The sequence below is a fragment of the Fukomys damarensis genome, unplaced genomic scaffold (assembly GCF_012274545.1).
Source record: "Fukomys damarensis isolate Sample0158 unplaced genomic scaffold, DMR_v1.0_HiC HiC_scaffold_25, whole genome shotgun sequence".
In the NCBI taxonomy this organism is placed as follows: Eukaryota; Metazoa; Chordata; class Mammalia; order Rodentia; family Bathyergidae; genus Fukomys; species Fukomys damarensis.
Window position 1 is genome coordinate 22,353,276 of NW_022900937.1, and position 21,162 is coordinate 22,374,437.

Consider the following 21,162-nt stretch of genomic DNA (forward strand, 5'->3'; position numbering starts at 1 on the left):
CACACCCAAAAAAAAAAAAAAAAAAACTTTGTATATGACTTTTAAAACGAGGACAACACAGTATTTTTCAAAATTGTATATAGCGCATATGCATGGACAAAGCAAGCGTGGCACGTGTTTGCATAATGTTTAATTACAAAAAATATTTATTCTTTAAAAATCTTCAAGATTATGTCTATTTGCTGTGCATTTTCTTTCAGTTTGCTTTCTTTCCAGGGTTGGGGTTGGGATAAAATCTGTGTGTGTTTAGCACCTCTGGAAGACCTTACTAGAGCTCTGCAGTTTTCCTTTGGTTCCTTTGCCCTTTCTGATTTGGGTTGTGTCGTTTGCTGGCCATGGCCTTCATGCCTTGAATACCCAGCTCTTGATCAGGAACCAGAAGGTCAAGCTCTAAGTGCCATGGCCTGGTAAGGATGGCAGCAGGAATTTGTGACTACAGTTCACAAATAGTCCTGTGCCCAGCCCACTCCCTTCTGTGGTCTCAGGCCTTTTCCAACCTCAGGTGCCTGGGTCATACATGTAGCTGTAGGCTTCCTGTGCTCCCATCACATCCAGAGGAAGTGTTTCATAATTTCTTTTCCTTTTTTTTGTTTTTTTGTTTTTTTTCCCTTAATTGCTGCTTTGAGCCTCTTAGTAAGATTTTAGTCATGGCTCATCTCTGACCCTTCTCTGTGTGAGGGTGTCAAATAGAGTGATTTTGCTTTAAATATAAGTAAACAGCCATTCACTGAAGAGTGTCAGATTGTGAATTGAAAATGGCAGATACTGGAATGGCTTGTGTGTGTTGCTGTGGGCTCCGTTTGAAGTCAAACACCACTAGAAAATGATGATCCCGTCCAGGGCATTTACATAGGAATCACTGCGTTTGCTTCTTTTCTGTTGTCAGAAAATAGGAGAATTAATTCTGCATTTTTAGCTCTGACATCCATTTTTTATGACCTTTCTACTAAGAGCTATGTTAGAAGTAAAGGATGGTATTGGTTTTATCAACTATGTACCTGTTCAGGCCATTCTGGCTGTGTATTTTTCAACAGGTCAGCGTCCCTAAATCTGTCCGTTTTATACAACTATGTAGCGTGAACTAGGCAACTCGATTAAGAGGTCTGAATATGAAATACCAGTTTGGGCCGAGGACCTCTTTGTCTTCCTTTCAGTGTCTTGTGCCTAGGGCGTGTTTACCACACGTGAGGCAGCTTCGTCTGCTCTTGCACTGTACATCTTAATACACCATTGGGAAGTAGGCTCACTTTCCTCTGGCCTTTTGCCTAAGTTAGGCTTTGCTGAATCAACCCTACTTTTCCTTTTAGAAAGGTTGTTACATGAGATGTACTTGCAACTGTTCTTTTCCCATCAAAAACCAGTGAATGTTTGCTGAGTATATTATGCTGCTTCCTAAACCACTTGTCGCTTTAGGGTCAACTTTACCTGTCCCTTGTTCTTCCCCTTCTTGCCACCTCAGGTGAAAGTCTGAACTCAGTGTCTGCTTCTTCCATATTCTCTCTCCCTCCTTTCCCCATCATCCTACTTGACCTTTAATGGCATCAATCTTAAATGACATTTATGAAGACTAAGGAAAATTTTTTTAAAGGAAAGCTTGAATAAGTTCCTTTCCCTGGTAACTTAAGAGCAACCCAGAGTTGCTGCTTCATGTGTAGTGTTTTTCAGCCATCTTCCCAGTTAACTTGGCAGTGTCTAGGTCTGAGTGTCTTTCATCCTCTCCCTTTGCTCCTCTGAAACAAGACCCCAGAAGCAGTGTGCACTTCCTCATAACCCCACCCATGGGGGAGCAGTACTTCCTAGAGCTGCATTCTAGTTCCAGTGTCAGCATTCTACCCGAGGACACTGTGGTTGGGTGCATTTGCTAATTGGTATGACAAGGTGAACTGGCCTTTTCTACTTCCAAGCTTTTACTAGCAATCCTCATATTTGACAGGATTCCCAGAGTTAACCGCTCTCATTAGTAGCTTCAGTGCCCCCAGATGGGCTAGGCAAGCCATATTATAGGACAGCTTCCCTACTACATACACCTACCTGAGTCTGTCAGAAGGTTTAGTCAGCACAAGGGTCTCTTTTTGAGGTCAGTGACATTGTTTTCTGAAGAGTGCATGCTTCACCCAAACAGTTCGCTGAGCAGCAGATGGACTTTCAGTGATTTACAAAACAATTTTGATCCAAAGCTCAGGACAAACCATAGTGGTAAAATGGAGTAGTGTATAATATCACTAAATTTTGTGTAATTTGCTGCCACCCAGGTTGTATGGTTTTATGTGTGTTCAAATAAATATATTTAATACATGTGTATACATACACACACATACAACAGATCCGAGACTGACTTGATTTGAAATGGCTGAATCTACAGTGTAGTGCATGGTTCAGTCATGATTAGGAATTCAAATTTAGTAAAAGAAAAGGATATAATGTGACAAATTCTTATAGCTACATATCCCGGTATAGAGCACTTGGGGAATGGGATGGGGTGGGTTGGTGAGACAATCAGATCGGTAAATTGATTAAATGCTCCTAACCCTGTAATTTTGTGCATAGAGCACCCTGTGCTGTGGAAATAACTGTTGTTAGATTTTCATTGTAACTGGACTGTTCAGGTTGCCCAGAGGGAAAGAACATTCCTAATTCTAATAAAATAAACTTTTATTTTGTTATTGCATTAGTTACTTATGTTTATTTTTATAGTTGAAAACATGATGTATAGGTAGTTAACTGCCTATATTATGTGCCTTATTCACTGTTCCTGCTTAATAGAAAAGTCAAGATTTGGTTCAGCTTCTTTGCAGGGAACTGTGAATGAGAACAGCCCAACACTTGGTTAATGGAGCCTTCAGAACATTTTCTTCAATCTTTTCTAATTTGTCTCAAGCATTGAATTTAGATTGCTGTTCTGTGTTGTACCAATAATATCAGATGCTCTTTATCTTTGTTAATTTTTAAAAGGTATTTGAAAAGTCATTTTCAACCTTAAAAAACCCTTTAGTGTTCCATTTTGCTCACAAGCTCGTATTTCCCACAGAGATGAGAGCAGAGCTTGTAAAGGTTTCAGTGTGGAAGGTATTTATTATTGGTACACTGATGGAGACCAGATTTTAGGACAGTTTAGTCTTACTGGATAGATAAAGATGAGATTTCATTTGTTAATTGCAACTTCTAAGCACTTTAACTTACACATTCTAAAACAAGTGGAATAGAGATTGTTATATGAAAGATGGAAATAAGTATGAGGTTGAGTAACTTGTTCAGATTTTCAGTTTCTTCTGTTTGTTTGTTTGTTTGTTTGAGACAGTCTCACTCTGTAGTTCAGACTGCCCTGGAACTCACTGTGTAGCCCAGGTTGGTCTTGAACTCTCAGCGATCCTCCTGGCTCAGCCTCCGAGTGCTGGGATTACAGGCATGTGCCACCACGCCCGGCTCAGTGTCTTTTTTTGGGGGCAGAATCAGCGCTTGACTGCCTCTTTATATTGTTTTTTCATTCTAGTCTCCGAATGACATAGCTTTCAGAATCAAGAAAGGTGGGTCTTAACTACAGTCGTGTACTTTAACATTACATCAGTGAGTGATGCTTATCGCTGTTGCTAAAGCACTGCTGTATACCATCCCTGATCTTGCAGAATCTGTGACTAATGTGGTCCTGTATTGTGCCTAATGTTTAGAAACCAGGCATGAGTAAAACAGTGGGCCTTTGCATCTTGCAGACCACATGTACATGGTTTACATGATTTGATTTGACAGTGCCCAACTCTTGTTGACCTTTTGTAGAGAAATTTGAATGGTCTACTGGAACTTGTTGCCGGAGGACTTACTTTCTCGTGATAGTAGCTATCAAACTCATGAAACATTTGTAGCTGATGATTAGAAAGGTGCAGAACAACAGACTCATTTGACCTCTGCATTTACCCTGAGAACTGGGTGGCCTTTGGAGCTTTGAGAAGAGAATAAGCAGTGAGCATTATGGGAAAACCTTGAATTCAGAAACAAAAATAAATGAGGTCAGATTTTCTTCTCTGCCCACCCCCTTACCGGGAGTTGGACTCAGGACCTTGTGATTGCCTGGCAGGCAGGGCACCACTGAGCTCAGTCCCCGGCCCTTTCATATTTTAAAGATTTGCTTCTCAGTTACTCAAGATGAAGTAGCCGATTTAGAAATGCTCACTTGTAAGTCAGTCAAATACCTGCTGTGAGACAACGTGTAGATTTATTTCTTTTTCTGTTTTGTGTATCTGTGTGTTTCTGTGATTCAAATTTTAGGACAACTGTTCTTTTCCTAAGAAGTAGGATGGGAAAAAAGAAAGATTCTGAGGAAAAGCAGTTTTCAGAGTGAGTATGGTTTGGGGTTATAATTTGGGACTACTATCAGGGTAGTAGCTAACTAGTTTACAAATCAGTCCCGTGGTGTAGTAATCCTAACAATGCCAAAAGAACAACCACACTACTGTTGGAATCTAGGGCCACCAAGTAACTCAGAAGTCTCAAACTCAGATGTTTTTAAGAGCCAGGGGAGCAGAAGTAGACCACTCTGACCTCAGGAAACTGGCTCAGAAAGTTACACCCTGAAGCAGGGTCATGCTTGTCTGATTATGTATATTCATTTTATTATGTCCTGTTTTATAGGAATAATTGTGAAGATCATTAAAAACAGTTAATGAAATGTGTATTTAGTAAGCACACTTTACGCAAAAGTGTGGAGCTTTAGACTCCCAAGGCAGGATGGGATTTTTCCTGAGAACTAGAAAGCCGTTTTGAACCCTGCACTGTACTCTGTATATTGCATCATTCTCTAACAGTTTCTGTTTTTCCTATGACCTTATACCTCTGGGTGTTGTGTTAACTTTTCCAGACACAACTGGACAGAACCATTCAGATCCATGAAGCCTAACCAGAACAAACGTGACTCTTCGGAGCTTTCCCCAGTGGGATCATGAAGCAGATCTTGGAACTCAGAGAAATGACCCCAAAGTTGTCTAAGAAATGAGTATACAGTCGGGTTTAGTTTTTAGTGTCTTTCTCATTTAAACTCGTAATACTAGGAGAAGGTTCCTTCTTCATTTTATAAATGAGAAAATAGAAATTCAAAGAAAGTGGGTAGTTCCCTTGAACAAGTGGTGGAATGAAGTTTCAAACCTAGATTTCTTCAGTTAACACAGTGCCGGGCAGTGGAGGGCCAGCAGTTAACTCTGTGTCTTGGTTCATCCAAAGCTTGCTGGGGAAAGGATTGCTCATGCTTATCCAGCACCAAAAGCACTCTTAATTGTATAGATTGATTAGAAAACTTCAACCTTAGATTGCCCTCAAAATTTAGTGGCCAATTCTTGCTGTTGATTCTTCTCTGTTTAGTTTTGTTCTCTAGTACCAAGGACTGAATTCAGGACCTTGTGCTTGCGAGGCAGGCACAGCGCCACTGAACTACATCCTTGGCCCATCTTTTATTTATTTATTTTTATACTGGGGATTGAACTCAGGTCCAGTGGAACCACTGAGCTAAATCCCGGCCCCCTGGCCCATCTTATGCTTCTTAGTTGGTAGCCTCAGATACATTACTAAGGGGGCCCCAAAGTACTTACAGTAGCCTGCCCCATGTTTGGGAGCTACTCCAGCAATTCAGTGAGAGTAGAGAGGAAATACAGGAGTGGTCTTGCTTTAAGCTAAAGACATTGGCTTCACGTGCATGATAACTTCTTCAAACCTGCCTTTTGCTGCAGCATTCAAGTTTCAGGGCGAAAACTCAGAAGTTGATTTTAATATAAGTACAGAATCCCAATTCCCTATAAAAGACAGTTTATTCTCCGTGAGGTTCTTTACGCTGAAACTTGCTTCTGTAGATTATAGATTTCCTTCTGAGAACTACAATTTGTTCTGTATGCGTAACAGCAAAGCCCTGTCTTAGAAGCCACTTACGCGCACGTGAGAAGATCAGAATTCTGAAGGGGGGCGTTGTGCAGTGAAGATCTAGCTATGTGAAAACTGGCCAAGTTGACTCCTGGGAAGATGGCAAATTGCAGGGTTTTGTCTTGAATATTCTAACACTGAGAATCATCCCACCTTTATCTTGCAGAGGGAATCCCTTGCTATATGCACTCTTGCCTCTGTAGGTCACTGTTTTCTTAGAGTGCAAGATAAAAGCCAGCATCCACAGAGCACCTTTTATTCTACGAGGGCAATAGACTTCTTTTTTGAGACAGGGTCCTGCTGTGTAGCTCACTCCTGCCTTGGGCTCCTAAGCAATTGAAGCTACAGTAGAGCTAATGGAGTGCTAGGCAATAGAGCTAAAGTCATGAGTTGCTGAGATATTACACTTGCTCTCAAGTCATTTATAACCCACTTCTGGCCTTCCTGGTATGAATTGAGTTTTTGCTTGTTAATAAATCCTTACCACATATCCTGACTTCTTTCTAGTTAGGGCAGGTGCTAAAGAGTTTTCTAATGAAAGAGGAAGCATGACCTGAATGTTCCCCTGCTGTCAAAAAGACCCCTGCTTTGAATAGGAAATGATTTCTTATTTGTTTGTTTTGAAATAGGATCTCTTTGATACAGTTCAGCCTGGCCTCAAACTCTCAGTGGTCCTCTTGCCTCAGCCTCCTGGGGGGTAGGATTACAGGCATGAGCCATCATACCTGGCTAGGAAATAATAAAATCTGGGTACTTATTTGAAGCATTTATAGGTCATGGCAGTGAATGCCAAAGAATATGTCTAATGAAGAGTGATAGGGTTTTGTGTGCCTTTGAAGAATATATTTCTTTTTCTGTTTTGTTTGTTTGCTTGCTTGCTTGCTTTGTTTGAGACAGGGTTTCACTGAGTTCAGGCTGGCATTAGACTCACTAGCCCAGGCTGGCCTTGATCCTCCTGCCTTGGCCAGCTTGAAGAATACATTTTTACCCTATCATTTGACTAGCTTGCAGTAAAGTAGACTAAGCATTATACTTACAGAGATCTCCACAATGAGCCAGGTGTAGTGCTGCACACTTGTAATCTTAGCACTTAGGAGGCTGAGGCAAGAGGATCATTGATTTGAGAACAGCCTGGGCTATACAGTAAATTCTGGACTACACAGCAGGACTCTGTCTCAGAAAAGAAAATCCAAAACTTTGTATTGTAAAAATCAAATTAGTGCAGGAGTGCCTTACAGTGACTAAATGTTTTCATGCTAATGGAAATAAGACTGTTGTTCCATAAAATACTTCCCGGTGCCATTTAAATTGTTTTGGACCCTGGATTTTGTGCTCTATTAGATTTCATAGTGAAGGGCATAACCCTTAACACATTTGGGCCTACAACCCTACTGAAGCAATCAGATAAGATAGGTCAGTTAGAAATTGGAAAGAATCCTGGAGAAGAGGTTCTCTGCTCACCTTGTTAAACTGATCTGAAGAAATAAAATATGTGTGTACGAAATCACACACGTCTTCAGTGCTCAGGTTGGTGTCTTGACAATTATGTTCACCTGTGTAAGAACCACTCGAAGATTAAAAAGATTACCATTAAATTGTCTTCCTGTAAAATAATCTGAGTCTTTCTTATGCCAGTGACTAGTTGGCAGTTTTTAATCACTGAAGATTTGTTTTGTCTGCTTTTAAATTGTGTGAAAATGGATCCTACAATATGCATTCTTTTGCATCTGGCTTCTTTCACTTAAAATGCTCTACAACCTCATCTGAACTGCATGTCTATGTTGGTTGTTCCTTATCACTGAGTAGCATTTCATCCTACAAGCCCGAGACAGTGTATTTATGCATTCCCTATTGATGGATTTTTGGTTGTCTCTAGTTTGGGGCAGTGTGGATTTTTAGGTTTTGACCGTTTTGAGAATGTTTTCATTTTCCTTGGATAAATATGGGTAAGAGTGCTGGGTCATATGGTAAGCTTATGTTTATAAGAAACTGCCCTCCCGCTTGCCAAAGTGGTTCATCATTCCACATGCCTGTCAAGTGCATAGGAATTCTCATTCCTTTTACACAGTCAGCATTTCCTGTTGTCACTGGTCTTGTGTGTGTGTGTGTGTGTGTGTGTGTGTGTGTTCATACTAGCCATAAATTTTTCCTTGATAGTTAATGAGGTTGAGCACACTTTCATATGCTTATCTGCCATTTGCATAACATTAATGAATCATCTTTGTCTTTTCCCATTTTAAAATCATGTTGTCTTTTTATTATAGGCATTATTCTTTGTATTCTGAATACAAATCCTTTGTCAAATATATGTACCATGTTTGTTTGTTTGTTTTTTTCAGGATGGTGATCAAACCCAGGGCCTTGTACGCTTTATTGGAATATTTTGATGAGCAAAAAACCTTATTTTACTTTTATTTATTTTGTGACAAGTTCTCATTAGGTAATCCAGGCTGACCTCAAAGTCCTGGGCTCAAGTGATCCTTCCACCTTAGTCTCCCAAGTTAGTGGGTCTGCAGGTGCCTATACATATATTTAATTATTATTGTTATTATTATCATTATTTAGACTGGCCTCAAATCCACTGTGTAGCCTAGGTTAGCCTTGCATTTATGATCCTCCTGCCTCAGCCTCTTCAATGTTGGGATTATAGCCGTGGATCTAATTTTCTTGCTTTTGCAGCGTTTTTTGTTTTTTGTTTTTTTTGTTTTTTTTTTTTTTTGAGACTTCATGGGATTACAGGTGTGCACAGCCACACCTAGCTGGCTCAGAATTTTTTATTTTAATTAATTAATTTATTTATTTATTTTGAGACAGGGTCTTTCTGTGTACTGGCCTCAAACTCACTATGTAGCCTGGGCTGGCCTCGAACTCACAGCAATCCTCCTGCCTCAGTCTCCTGAGTGCTGGGATTACAGGTTTGTGCCACCATATCTGGCCCAGAATTTTTTTTTTTTTTTTTGCACTGAGGATTGAATTTGGGACCTTACACTTGCGAGGCAGGCAGCAGCACCACTAAGCCAAATCCCTGGCCCTGGCCCAGAAATTTTTATGTTGATAAATTCTTCTTTATAACTTTTCTTTTAGGTTTTATAACCTTAAGGTCACAAACAGTATATTTTCTTCTTTTTTTGTGTGGCAGGGGTGCTTTTTTGAGACAGGGCCTCACTATGTAATTGAGACTGACCTGGAAAACTCTATGTAGCCCAGGCTGGTCTTGAACTCACAGTTAACCTCCTGCCTCAGCCTCCAGAGTGCTGGGATTACAGGCATGTGCCACCACACCCGGCCACAAACAGTATATTTTCTTCTAGAAGTTTACATCTGTGATCCATCTCAAATTAATGGTTTGAAGTTTTATATGATTCAGAGTTTTATGTTTAGATATATGATCTATCTTAATTTTGGTTAAGAAAACAAGGCTTATTTAATTTCAACATGGATATTCAGTTCCCTTGAACTAAGAATATTTTACTTTTTTTTTTTTTTTAAGACTGGGTCTCACTATGTAGTGCAGGCTGGCCTTGAACTCACCATGTAGCCCAGCCTGGCCTTGAAAACATGGCAATCCTCCTGCCTCAGCTTCTAGAGTGCTGGGATTACAGGCCTACATTACTACGCCTGGCTTCTGGCTTTCCATTTTTAAAAGGCTATTAAAAAGGAAGAGAAAGAGGCAGCAAATATCTCTCTCTCTCTCTCTCTCTCTCTCTCTCTCTCTCTCTCTCTCTCTCATAGCACTGTCCAACAGAACTTTCTGTGATGACAGCAATGTTCCATAGCTGAGCTATACAATAGGGTAGGTAACTGGTTGGCTACTGAGTACTTACATATGGCTAGTGTAAGTAGATTTTAAATTTTATTTAATTTTGATGAATTTAAATAGTTATGGTTAGTGGCTAATCTTTGGGACAGTGCAACACTAGAAATTATATGCATTTTATGCTTTTCTTAGCTTTTATTTTACTTATAAATGCCATCATACTTCATTATTGCTCTTCATATTTTCCAGCAAATCTAAAATTCCCTCCAGCCGGGGATTTAGTTCAGTGGTTCTGCCGCCTGCCTTGCGAGCACAAGGACCCGTGTTCGATCCCTGGGACCAATCAATCAATCAATGAAATTCCCTCTGGCATAAATTACCCAAGTCTGAAGAACTTTTCGTATTTTTTTGTTGCAGTTTTTTTAGTGACGAATTCTCTTGCGTTTATCCATCAGGGAATAGCTTTGTTATACCCTTTTTTATTTTTATTTGTTTTAAGGTTTATTTTGAGACAGAGTCTCAATTCAGAATGGCCTTGAACTCACTATATTGCTCAGCCTGGCCTTGAACCCACAGCAATGCTCTTGCCTCAGTCTCCCAAGTACTTGGATTACAGGTGTGTGCCACCATGCCTGGCTATTTCACCCTTAACTTTTGAAGGCTCTTTTCGTTGGGTATAGAATTTTCATTCTATGCTGACCTTTTGTTCTTTCAGCATTGTGTTGCTTCACTTGTTTCTATTGAGAAGGCATTTTAATTTTTGTTTTGCTGTCCATAGTATGTCCCACCCTACCCCTGACCATGGTTCATTTGCCCTTTGGTTTTTAGCAGGTTAACTATGATATGTCTGGGTATGATTTTCTTTGTGTGAAATTACTGAACTCTTCAGAACAGTGTTTATGTCTTTCACTAATACCAGAAAATCCTTGGCTATTATCTCTTGAAATATTTATCTCGTCCATACTTCTTTTTCTCTAAGATTCCAGCTATTTATATATTAGGTGATTTATTATCCTGCAAATGTCAGCTGATTTTTCTCCACTCTCTTTTTAGCTTTCCATTTGGGTACTTAACCATTTAACTGTTTCTAAGTTCTCTGATGCTTTCTGTTGCTAAGGTGTTGAAATCATCCAATAAATTCATTTCTGATGTCATAGTTTTCATTTCATTATGTTTGTATAATCACCATTTTGTGTCCAAATCTATTTCATCACACATTTTCCACATTTTTATTCATTTTTAAGCATTATCATCATCAGTTATTTCAAAAATCATACCTTGCTTTTCTCTTTTGTTTTGAGACAGGAACTCACTCTGTGGCCCAGTCTGGCTTCGAATTTATGATTTCTTTTTTCTGGTACTAGGGATTAAACTCAGGACCTTGTGCTTGCCAGACAGGCGCAGTGCCACTATGCTATATCCCTGACCCTGACTGCATGATTTTCTTGCCTCAGCCTCCTGAGTGCTGGGGTTATAGCCACGGATCTAGTTTTCTTGCTTTTGCTTTTTTTTTTTTTTTTTTTTTTTCTCTTTTCTCTTTTTAGACAATGTCTTCCTCTTCCTCTGTAGCCCAGGGTGGCCTTGAATTCCCAGAGATCCTCTTGCCTCTGCCTCATGTGTGCTGGTATTACAGGCGTGCACCTCCACTCCTGTCTTGCACATGCCTTGTATATAGTCATTACACTGCACAGTTAACAGCAGACCACATATAGAATGGTGGTCCCATAATATTAAAACGGCACTGAAAAATTCCTATCACCTACTATTTTTACTATAACTTTTTCTATGTTTAAATACACTTAGATACACAAATACCATTGTGTTACAGTTGTACAGTAACATGCTGTGAGGTTTGTAGCATAGGAACGAGATGACTACTGTCTACATGTGTAAGCGCATTCAATAGTGTTTGCACAAGAAGGAAACTGCCTATTAATGCATTTCTCGGAATGTATCCTGTTGTTAAGCAATGCATGACTGTATTTGACTGTATGATGGATATTTCATATTAAAAGACAAGAAACTGAAATATTACTTCCAGAATGGGGCACGCCCATTATGTTCTGTGCGCCTTGAGCTCAATGAATCTGATGTCTATGTGATCTAGAACTGGGCTTTTTCTTTTTCTTTCTTTTTTTTTTCTTTTTTTTGTACCAGTGATTGAATTCAGGTCCTCTGCTTTCAAGGCAGGTGATAGCATCACAACTAAATCTAGGCCCTGGGCTTTCTTACTGTAGACTGAGTTGTAGTCAGTTCACCTAGAGCCTCAAATATTTTGAAGGGCCTGGGTTGGGTGCACTGGCAGGATTCCAGGGATCTGATTGCTTGAGCCAAGCCACCAGCTTTTGGGAATGTTGGTGTCTCCCGGATTTACGGCCTGGCTGTCAGGGGATTTTTGTTTGCCAGGATGGGCGGGGGGGTGAAGCAATGTATTTCTCTGTTCTTAGGTATGTTGAGCACTTTTTTTTTTTTCTTTTTGAGACAGGGTCTTGCTACATAGTTCAAGCTAGTCTTGAACTCAATATATAGCTAGACTGGTCTCAAATTCAGTGTTCTTCCTGCCTCAGACCCTCAAGTGTTTAATTATAGGCATGCACCACTATGCACCCCTCACTTTTACAAGGTGTTTTGTTTTGTTGTGGTTTTGGGTTTTTTAGATAGAATCTGGCTTTGTAGTTCAGGCTGGCCCTGAACTCACTAGATAGCCCAGGCAAGCCTCAAACTCCTGGCAACTCTGCCTCTGCCTCTCAAGTGCTGGGATTACAGGCATGAACTACCACGACCACCACCTTTAAAAGGTATTTTGCCCTTATTTTGGTATTCACCTTGGTGGTGAATGGATCTCTGCTTGCTTGCTTGCTTTCTTTCTTTCTTTCTTTTTTTTTTTTTTTTTTTTTTTTGAGACAAGGTCTCACTATGTAGTTGAGACTGACCTGGAATTCACTGTGTAGCCCAGGCTGGTCTCAAACTCAAAGCGATCCTCCTATCTCAGCCTCCTGAGTGCTGGGATTACAGCCATGTGCCACCACACCCAGCTCAGCTTTCTTGAATCCACTTAGCTCCCAATTTAGTGTACTGCAGCTCTGTACTTGGTTAAGATCCAAGAAGTAAGGTGGGTGGATTTGGGTCCTCCAGATACTATTGTCAGGCCAGCCTCTATGGGGCTGTAGAAATTGTTACATTTCAGCAGGTGCCCCTACTCCCTGGCTGGTGGGTTCCTCTTTCCAGTATAAGTCACTAGAAATATGAACAGCCACTGGTCTCTCTCCTAGAAAGGACGTGGCATATCCCCAATTTAATTTAGTTTGTGTCCTCAGTTTTCTTCTGATTAGTTAGAAATATTGTTTTTATTTTGTAGCTAAACACCTTTTTGTTGTTAGTTGCCAGAGTGGGAGCTATACTCTCTCATGATTTTCTACACACAAATCCAAGAACTGGAGGTTTAAAAAAAGGGTCTTATATAAATATTTTACTACTTTTTAAAATTAAAAAAATCCACAAATTAAATTTTACAGAATTGTAAATAATGAAAAGCAACATCTTCCCATCCCTGAGGATTCTGTAGTACTTCTGTTAATGCCACAGAGACAAGTATTTTACTAATTTCTTGTGATACCTTCTGTGAAATCTGTAAATATCTTTTTTTTTTTGTACCGGGGACCAAACTCGGGTCCTTGCGCTTGCAAGGTAGGCAATGGAACCACTGAGCTAAATCCCCAGCCCAATATTTTCTCTTTTTTATGGTACTGGAGATCGAACTCAGGCCCTTGCACCTGTGAAGCAGGCGCCAGAACCACTGAGATAAGTCCCCAGCCCTGTAAATGTCTTTTTTATATCAAGTGGAAGTATACTTTTTTTTGAGTTTTACCACTTGAAGACATTAAAAAAATACACAATACATCTTAGTATGAATAGGCTTTTGTTTAAATAAATGGTCCTCAGTGATAATTTCCAGAATTTTCCTCAGAAAGTAGTATATATACCTTTACCCACACTCACCATTGGCCTCTGTATATGGATTGTATCAGGAATGAGTATCTTTAAAATACTCCATGAAGGCTTGAGAATAATATGAATACTTTATATTATTTTAAAACACAGTCTCACTATGTAGTGTTCAGGCTGACTTTGAACTGTGTAGCCCAGGCTGGCCTCAAACTGGCAGTGATCCTCCTGCATCACCCTCCCTGGTGCTGGGATCACAGGTGTGCACACCACATCCAGCTTTCATATTATTGTAAAGTGGTGTTTCCTATAGTTCTGCCTGGCCTCAGAGTTTGTAGTGTGGATGTGGGGGGAGTGTGGATGGACACACTGAAAGGGCAGGTGGGGCAGATTTGTTCAGAAGGTGGCATCCTAACCAAGTTGGCTATGGACCCTCACAAAGTCTGAATGATGCAGTTAAACCTGAAGTTGGAAAAACTTGATTGCAGATCCTTCTTTAACCTATTATTGGAGATATTTAAAAGTTACTGAGGTGAACTGGGTGTGGTGGCACACGCCTGTAATCCCAGCACTGGTGAGGCTGAGGCAGGAGGATTGCCACCAGTTCCAGGTCAGCCTGAGCTACGTAGTGAGTTCAAGGCCAGGTTAAACTACATAGCAAGATACTGTCTCAAAAAAAAAACAACAAAAGTTAATGATACCAATTCCTCTCCTGCCTCAATTCCCATCATAAAAATAAATAAATATATACTGTTTGGAACACCTTCTTGTATAACTATGGTTTGAAGCAACCTGAGATGTGTCACATTCAAGGTTTTCTAAAGAAAACGAAGGCTCACGTGTGACATGAGAAACATGTTCTGTGCCATTTCTAGGACTTTCTTGTCAAGCTTTTGTTTGGGGATTTTTTCTAATCTGAACTAAGCATAGTAAGTCTGGAGGTTGCAATTTGAGAAAACATGTACTTTCTTATGAAAAAGACCTTTGCATAGTAAGTGCTTTAACTTCTTCTGAAGATGCAGTATCAAAGGAGAGATTCCGCATCATGGTTTTTTGTACTGAATACAGAATATGATTTTCCTATCAGAAGCAAGTCTTTCTTCCCTAAGGCTTCCCAGTTCAGTAAGGGGTTGTACCATTGCCTGTTGTTTTTCAAGTGAAAAGCCTGGCCATATTCTTTTGACAGATGCCTCACTTTCTGCATCCTTCCAAATCCAATTCTGTAATACATATGGTTTGTGCTTTTGCCTAAATTTCTTTCTTTTCTTTCTTTTTTTTTTTTTTGTGGTACTGGGGACTGAATTCAGGACCTTGCACCTGTGAAGCAGGCATGGCACCATGGAGCTAAATCCCTGGTCCTTGCCTAAATTTTTTGAAAATCCATTCACTTTTTCTCCATTTCTTTTGCTGTCTTTCTGGTCTAGGTAAATGGTTTCCTTTCTTTGTGTTTGCAGTGTTCTTTAGTCCCCCCTACATTAATTCTTAGGCCACATGTGGTAGTGCACTCCTGTAATCCCAGCATGCAGGAGGCCGAGGCCAGCCTGAGCTACATACATAGTGAAACTCTGTCTCAAGGAAAAAAAAAAAAAAAAAAGGACCAGTTCTTGCCATTATCCCAATTCATTCTGCTAATTTTCAAAGTGTGGTTTTTGTTTGTTTTTTACCAGGGATTGAACTCAGGACTCAGGACCTTGCACTTGTGAGGCCGGTGTGGTGCCAGAGCTAAATCCCTGGACTTCCAATTCTGTTCTGTAGCTAACATGAAGTCTTTAAATGTTCATTATGACCATGCTGTTGCTTGTTCAAAAACTCTCTAGTGCCTTCCCAAATGCCCTTAAAACCCCTCTGATGGATCTGTACCACTAGATTCCTATTTCTTGACCTCCAGCCAACAAGCCTTCCTCTTTTTCCACCAAACTTGTCTTTCTGGGTTGCACAGGGGCCAAGCTTCTTCCATCGTCAGGGCTTGTGCACCCCTTTTTCCCTTGCCTTAGAATTCCTTCCTGGCCCGCACACTTCTTCATCCCCTTCCCCAAGCCAGCAGTGATCTTTCAGGTCTCATTTTCGGTATCTCTTAAGCAGGGAGACTTCCCTAGTCAATCAAGTCTAGATTGGATTCCCCTGTTGTTTGCTCTTAACCAATGTTTCGCCTTCTTAGCATTTACCACTAATTCTAATAATACTGTTATGTTATACTTTTTATTTTTTTGGAACAGGTAATACATCCACATAATATAAAATTCAAATTGTACAAAAGGTATTAAGTCTTTTTACACGATACCTAGTTTTTCTCTTCAAAGTAACCACTTTTAGTGTTTTGCTTTCCAGAAATACTTTAAGTACACAATCATGTACGTTATTTTGCCTTTTTAAATTAACATTAATTTAAATTAACATAAACATAATTTCTGCTGTTATGTATCCTAGCAATTCTTATCAACTTGTAAATAGTTGTCTCTATTTTTCATGTGTCATATAGAATCAACTTGGCATAATTTGACTATTATTGAGTCTTTAGGTTGTTTTCAGGCTTTGGTTTATTACCAACAATGCTGCGTTGAACATCTGTGTATGTTAAGCAATCTCCCATATTTATATCTATAGAATAAATTCTTATAATTGGAATAATTGAGCTAAAGGTTATGTGCTTTTTTTTTTGGAGACAGGGTCTCGCTGTGTTCAGGTTGACCTCAGCTTGAGGTGATCCTCCTGCCTCAGCCTTTTGGCTGAGCCACCATGCTCAGCAAAGTTATGTGCATTTTTAATTTGGGAGTTATTACCAAACTGCTTTTAATGGAGCTTTACCGAGTCACATTCACACTACTGATGTGAAGATTGCATTTCCAATTACAATTGTATCTGGGAAAGTTTTCGTTTTTTGCCAATCTAAGAGATGGAAAATATCTCCTGCAAATATGGATGTGCAAGTTTTTTTCTTTCTTGCAGTTTTACTTTTATATGTTTAAGAGCCATTTGTATTTAGTGAACTGTTTCTTCATAAACTTTGCTTGTCATTTAATGACTGACTGGCTCTTCAAAGTTGTTCAGATATCCGGTCTGCTTTGTTCATTCTGTAGTTCTGGGCGCCAGAATGAGGCTCAGAGAAATGACGTGGTTTAGGTCATGCAATGTCAAGATCGGAAATCATGTTTGATTCTAAAGCCCACACGTTTTTCCAGTGGACAGAATGAGCATTCATTGACCTGCCTGACGAGTAAGGTCAAACACCTGAAGTAGGCTGGGTGGTTAGGACGGTGGACCGAGGCGAAGACGCGTTTATTATCTTTGGTCCCAATCGCTGTCTAGATTTCCTATACTACATGCAGTAAGGTAGGCCCAATGCTTGGTGGTTCTTCATCCTGAGGCCAGATTTCTTCTGAAATCTCCCGGCTTTACTTCCAATTCAAAACAAGATTCCCGGAAGGAGGATAAAAGCAGCTCGGAGTGAGAAGAGGAAAAGTACCGTGCTGTGTCAAATCGGATACCCAGTCAGTGGCGAGGCTGCGTTTCCATTCCGGAAGTCAGTGGGCCGCCCCGTTTCCTTCCGCTTGGCGATTTATTTCCTGCCCTGCGTAAGCTCCTCCCCGCGCTTTCTAGTCCCCCGATTTCCGTTTGACTGTTGTCCAGGCAACGATAACTTCCGGTTGTGCGTGGTGGGCGGAGTCGAGATGGCAGAGGAGAGACTAGAGTCGGTGAGCTGGGGGATTCTTTAGTGTGGCAGCCTCCTGCAGGGCGTGACGGGCGTGGTCGGGCCGCGAGACCTCTCGGGGTCGCGTTCTAGAATCAGGTCGCTCCGCGCGCGGGAAGGAGGTTCGTCCCGGAAGCAGTTCTCTCCCATCCCCGTCTGGTCCTACTCTTCGGGCTTGGAAGGGAAGCTCTGCCACAGACAGGGAGAAGTCTGGTAATCCTGGATTAGGACTTTGAGGGGACACCGCCCGGAGCAGTGCCTGCGTTCCTGTGCGGGTTCTTTTGGGAGCTCAGCTGGTCTGAGTGAGGGCTTGATGAGCTCCACGGACCTTCTGTTACAAAGGATCCCAGAGGAACTCGGGCCGACTCAGGAGTGTTTTTAGTATATGCGCTGCCGATGCGAGTACGGGGTGTTTACATTTTTAAAAAATGGATATATCATACCTGAGGGCAATGGCGCAACCCTGCCCTCCTAGCACTGAGGGAGCCTGAGGCCGGAAGATCGCAAATTCGAGCCCAGCCTGCGCAATTTAGCGATTTCGCGAGACTGTGTCTCAAAAAATGAAATAAGGGCTGGAGATACGCAGTAGCTCAGTGTGAAGTCCCTGGGTTCAATCCTCAGTATTGCCCCCCAAGACATGTAATTGTACACATTATGGCGTACAGTGTGATACACGGATACAGTGCATAATAATGAAATCAGGATGATTAGCGTTTCATTTCGTTACATTTTTGTCATTGTGGTTGGGAACCTTCGAAGTACCCCCCCCGCACCTTTTTTTTTTTTTTTGGTACCGGGGATTGAATTCGGTACCTTCCACTTCCTCTAGGGAGTAGGGCTGCGAAACCACTGAGCTAAATCCCCGGCGGGCCTTTGCCCGGAGCTACATCTTCAGCTCTTTTATTTTTTTATTTTGAGACAGAGTCTTGCTAAGTTCCAGAGTTGTCCAGGCTGGGCTTGAACTTGTGATCCTTTTAGCTCAGTCTCCCAGAGTGCTGGAATTACAAGCATGTGGCATTGTGCCCAGGTTTTCTAGTTCTGTATAAAATACATAATAAATTGTTAACTACAGTAATCCTACTATGCTGTAGAATATTAGAATTCATTCCTTCTAGCTGTATTAAGGCACTTGTTATCTAGCTTCTCTCTAGCCTCCTTCTCTTCTACTCTTCCTAACAATCTCTAGTGATCACCATTCTCTCTGCTTCCAGGAATGCAACTTTTTAAGGTTCTATATAGGAGCAAGAAGAATATACAAAGTTTGTATTTCTGTGCCTGACTTATTTCACTTAGCATAATGCCTTCCATTTCCATCCATGCTGTGAATGACAGGATTTCTTTCATTTTTCTGGCTGAATAATATTCTGCTGTTTGTACATACCACATTTTCTCACCCATCTGTTTATCCATCGTTGGACACCTGCATGGATTGCACATCTTGGTATTGTGGATAGTGCTCCAAAAAACATGAAGTGCAGGTATCTTTAAAATATTGATTTTATATCAGTTGGCCATATCTCTAGTTTCATAGCATGTGTTCTATTTTTAACTTTTGACAGTAGTAGTTTTTTGAGGTATACATATATAATCTTATTGGATCTAATTTCTGTTGTCTCATTTGCTTTTATTTTTTTTGTTTGTTTGTTTGTTTTTTGGTATCAGGGATTGAACTCGTGTCCTTGAGCTTGCGAAGCTGGCAGGGGAACCACTGAGCTAAATCCCGGTTTATTTGCTTTTATTGTTATATGACTTTACTTATTCACTTTTTTTTTTGTTTTCTTTTGTTTATTTGTTTTGGTACTGGGGATTGAACTTGGGTCCTTGTGCTTGCAAGTCAGGTGGCAAAACCACTGAGCTAAATCCCCAGCCCTGTTATATGACTTTAATATTTAAGCCTGAAGTTAACTAATTACTTCATTGTTGTCAAATTTATTACTTGTGGTATTATAGTAGTTTCATCTTTTTAAGTTCTTTTTTTGTTTTGTTTTTTGAGACAGGGTCTCACTATGTAGTTGAGACTGACTTGGAACTCACTGTGTAGCCCAGGCTGGTCTCGAACTCAGTGATCCTCTTGCCTCAGCCTCCTGAGTGTTGGAATTACAGGCGTGTGCCACCACACCTGGCCTCTCATCTTTTTAAGTTCTCACTGCATGGAAATTTGAATTTTTGTCTTGTCTTGGGACTGGCCTTGTATCTTCTAATATAATTTTAAAGACCCATCAGCTCCACCCTTAAATCTGTTTCCTATAAAAGTGCGGTAGCATCATATGGCAGCACTGTTTCTAGTGGCAAAAAGCTGGAAACAAAGTAAATACCCATTGCCAAACTACTGATATTTCTATTACTGTAGGAAATAGTATGTAGCCATTGAAAGAAAGTTACAGTGCTGGGGATTTAGCTCAGTGGTTCCATTGCGTGCCTTGCAAGCACAAAGATCCAAGTTCGATCCCCGGTACCAGAAAAAAAAAAAATTACAGATATATATGTTGACTTGGAAGCATAAGAGCTAGAGCAGGGCATAGTGCTGCACCCCTGTAATCCCCAGTGCTTGGGAGCCTGAGCAGAAAGCCAGCTGGAATACATAGTGAGACTTTGCCTAAAAAAACTGAAAATAGGGCTGGGGATTTAGCTCATTGGTTCCGCCACCTTCCTCGCAAGTGCAGGGACCCGAGTTTGATCCCTGGTATGAAAAACAAACAAAAACCAAAAAACTGAAAATAAATAAAAGCTAGAAATGGGGTAGATTGTGTGATCTGAATTCTGAAATGGAAAGGAAAGCATATATAGATCTGTAGGTATAGATATATAGCTATGGAGAGAAGACCAGAAGACTCAAAACTCACACAGAACCCAGAATTACAAAAACAAACAAGTAGAAATCTCATATAGAGGGACTTTTGAATAAACAAATTAAAATCAAAGAGTACTACAGTCAAAGGCTGGAGACCAGAAGACACCCCAGCAAAACTGAGTGAAACTAGCTAAGTGTGGGGCACTGAGAAATACTAAAATAAAACCAAAGTTGCTTATGGATTCTCACCACTCCTTTGGAGGGGGGCTGGAAACTGGTATTTATATTTATACTGAGTGGTTTAATGTTTAAAAAAAAATCCAACAAGCACACAGCTCTGGTTTCCATGATTGTACTTATAAAAATGTGTATAATGCCCTAATTCCCATTGTTTAATATATTTATGAATACTTATAAAGTGAAGGATTAAAACTATCAGAACACAAACTAGCTGTAGGTGGTGGCTCACAACTGTAATTCCAGTACTTGGGAGGCTGAGGCAGGAGAATTGTCTTGAGTTCCAGGCCAGCGTGGGCTAAAGGGGGTGGGGGGAGGCAGGGGTTTAGCTCAATGGCGTTGCATCTGCCTTGCAAGCACAAAGTCCTGAGTGTGATCCCTGGTACTGGGAAAAAAAAATTCCACATAATAAAAGTTACATTGCATTGATTGGGTCTGACTCAAATAATGCTTCACTCTTATCAGGTGTTCCATGAATATTTGTTAGATGAATAAATGATCAGAGAACTACATAAAAAGTGACTGAAGAAATGATTTATTCTGTGTATATCTCAGCTCTGAGTAAGAGTGATGGGGGCTAATAAAGTATTTTTCCATCTCAGAATGTTCTAAAAATCCTTTTGAGAACAAGTTTGATTTTGATTTATCCAAAAAGATTGTTTTCTGACTCACAAAGATGGTTTTTGAGCCTTTTTGTTTTTGTTTTTGTTCTTTTGAAATAGTCTGTACTGCAGGCTGGTCTTGAACTCACTATGTAGCTCAGGCTGTCCTCAGATTTTAGGTGAACCTCTTGCTTCAGCCTCCTGAGCATGGTCATGTAGCTCAGTGCTAGAGTGTGTGCCTGCC

At 40.5% G+C, this 21,162-nt stretch overlaps 1 protein-coding gene across 1 annotated transcript in view; it reads left to right on the plus strand.

Moving 5' to 3' along the window:
• Positions 1 to 16,980: 16,980 nt before the first annotated feature.
• Bbs4 (Bardet-Biedl syndrome 4) overlaps positions 16,981 to 21,162 on the plus strand; it is a 38,344-nt gene continuing 34,162 nt past the window's right edge. The window contains exon 1 of the mRNA XM_019207784.2: positions 16,981 to 17,292. Coding sequence (XP_019063329.1) covers positions 17,269 to 17,292 — 24 coding nt within the window. The 5' untranslated portion in view covers positions 16,981 to 17,268. The remainder of the gene's footprint in view (positions 17,293 to 21,162) is intronic.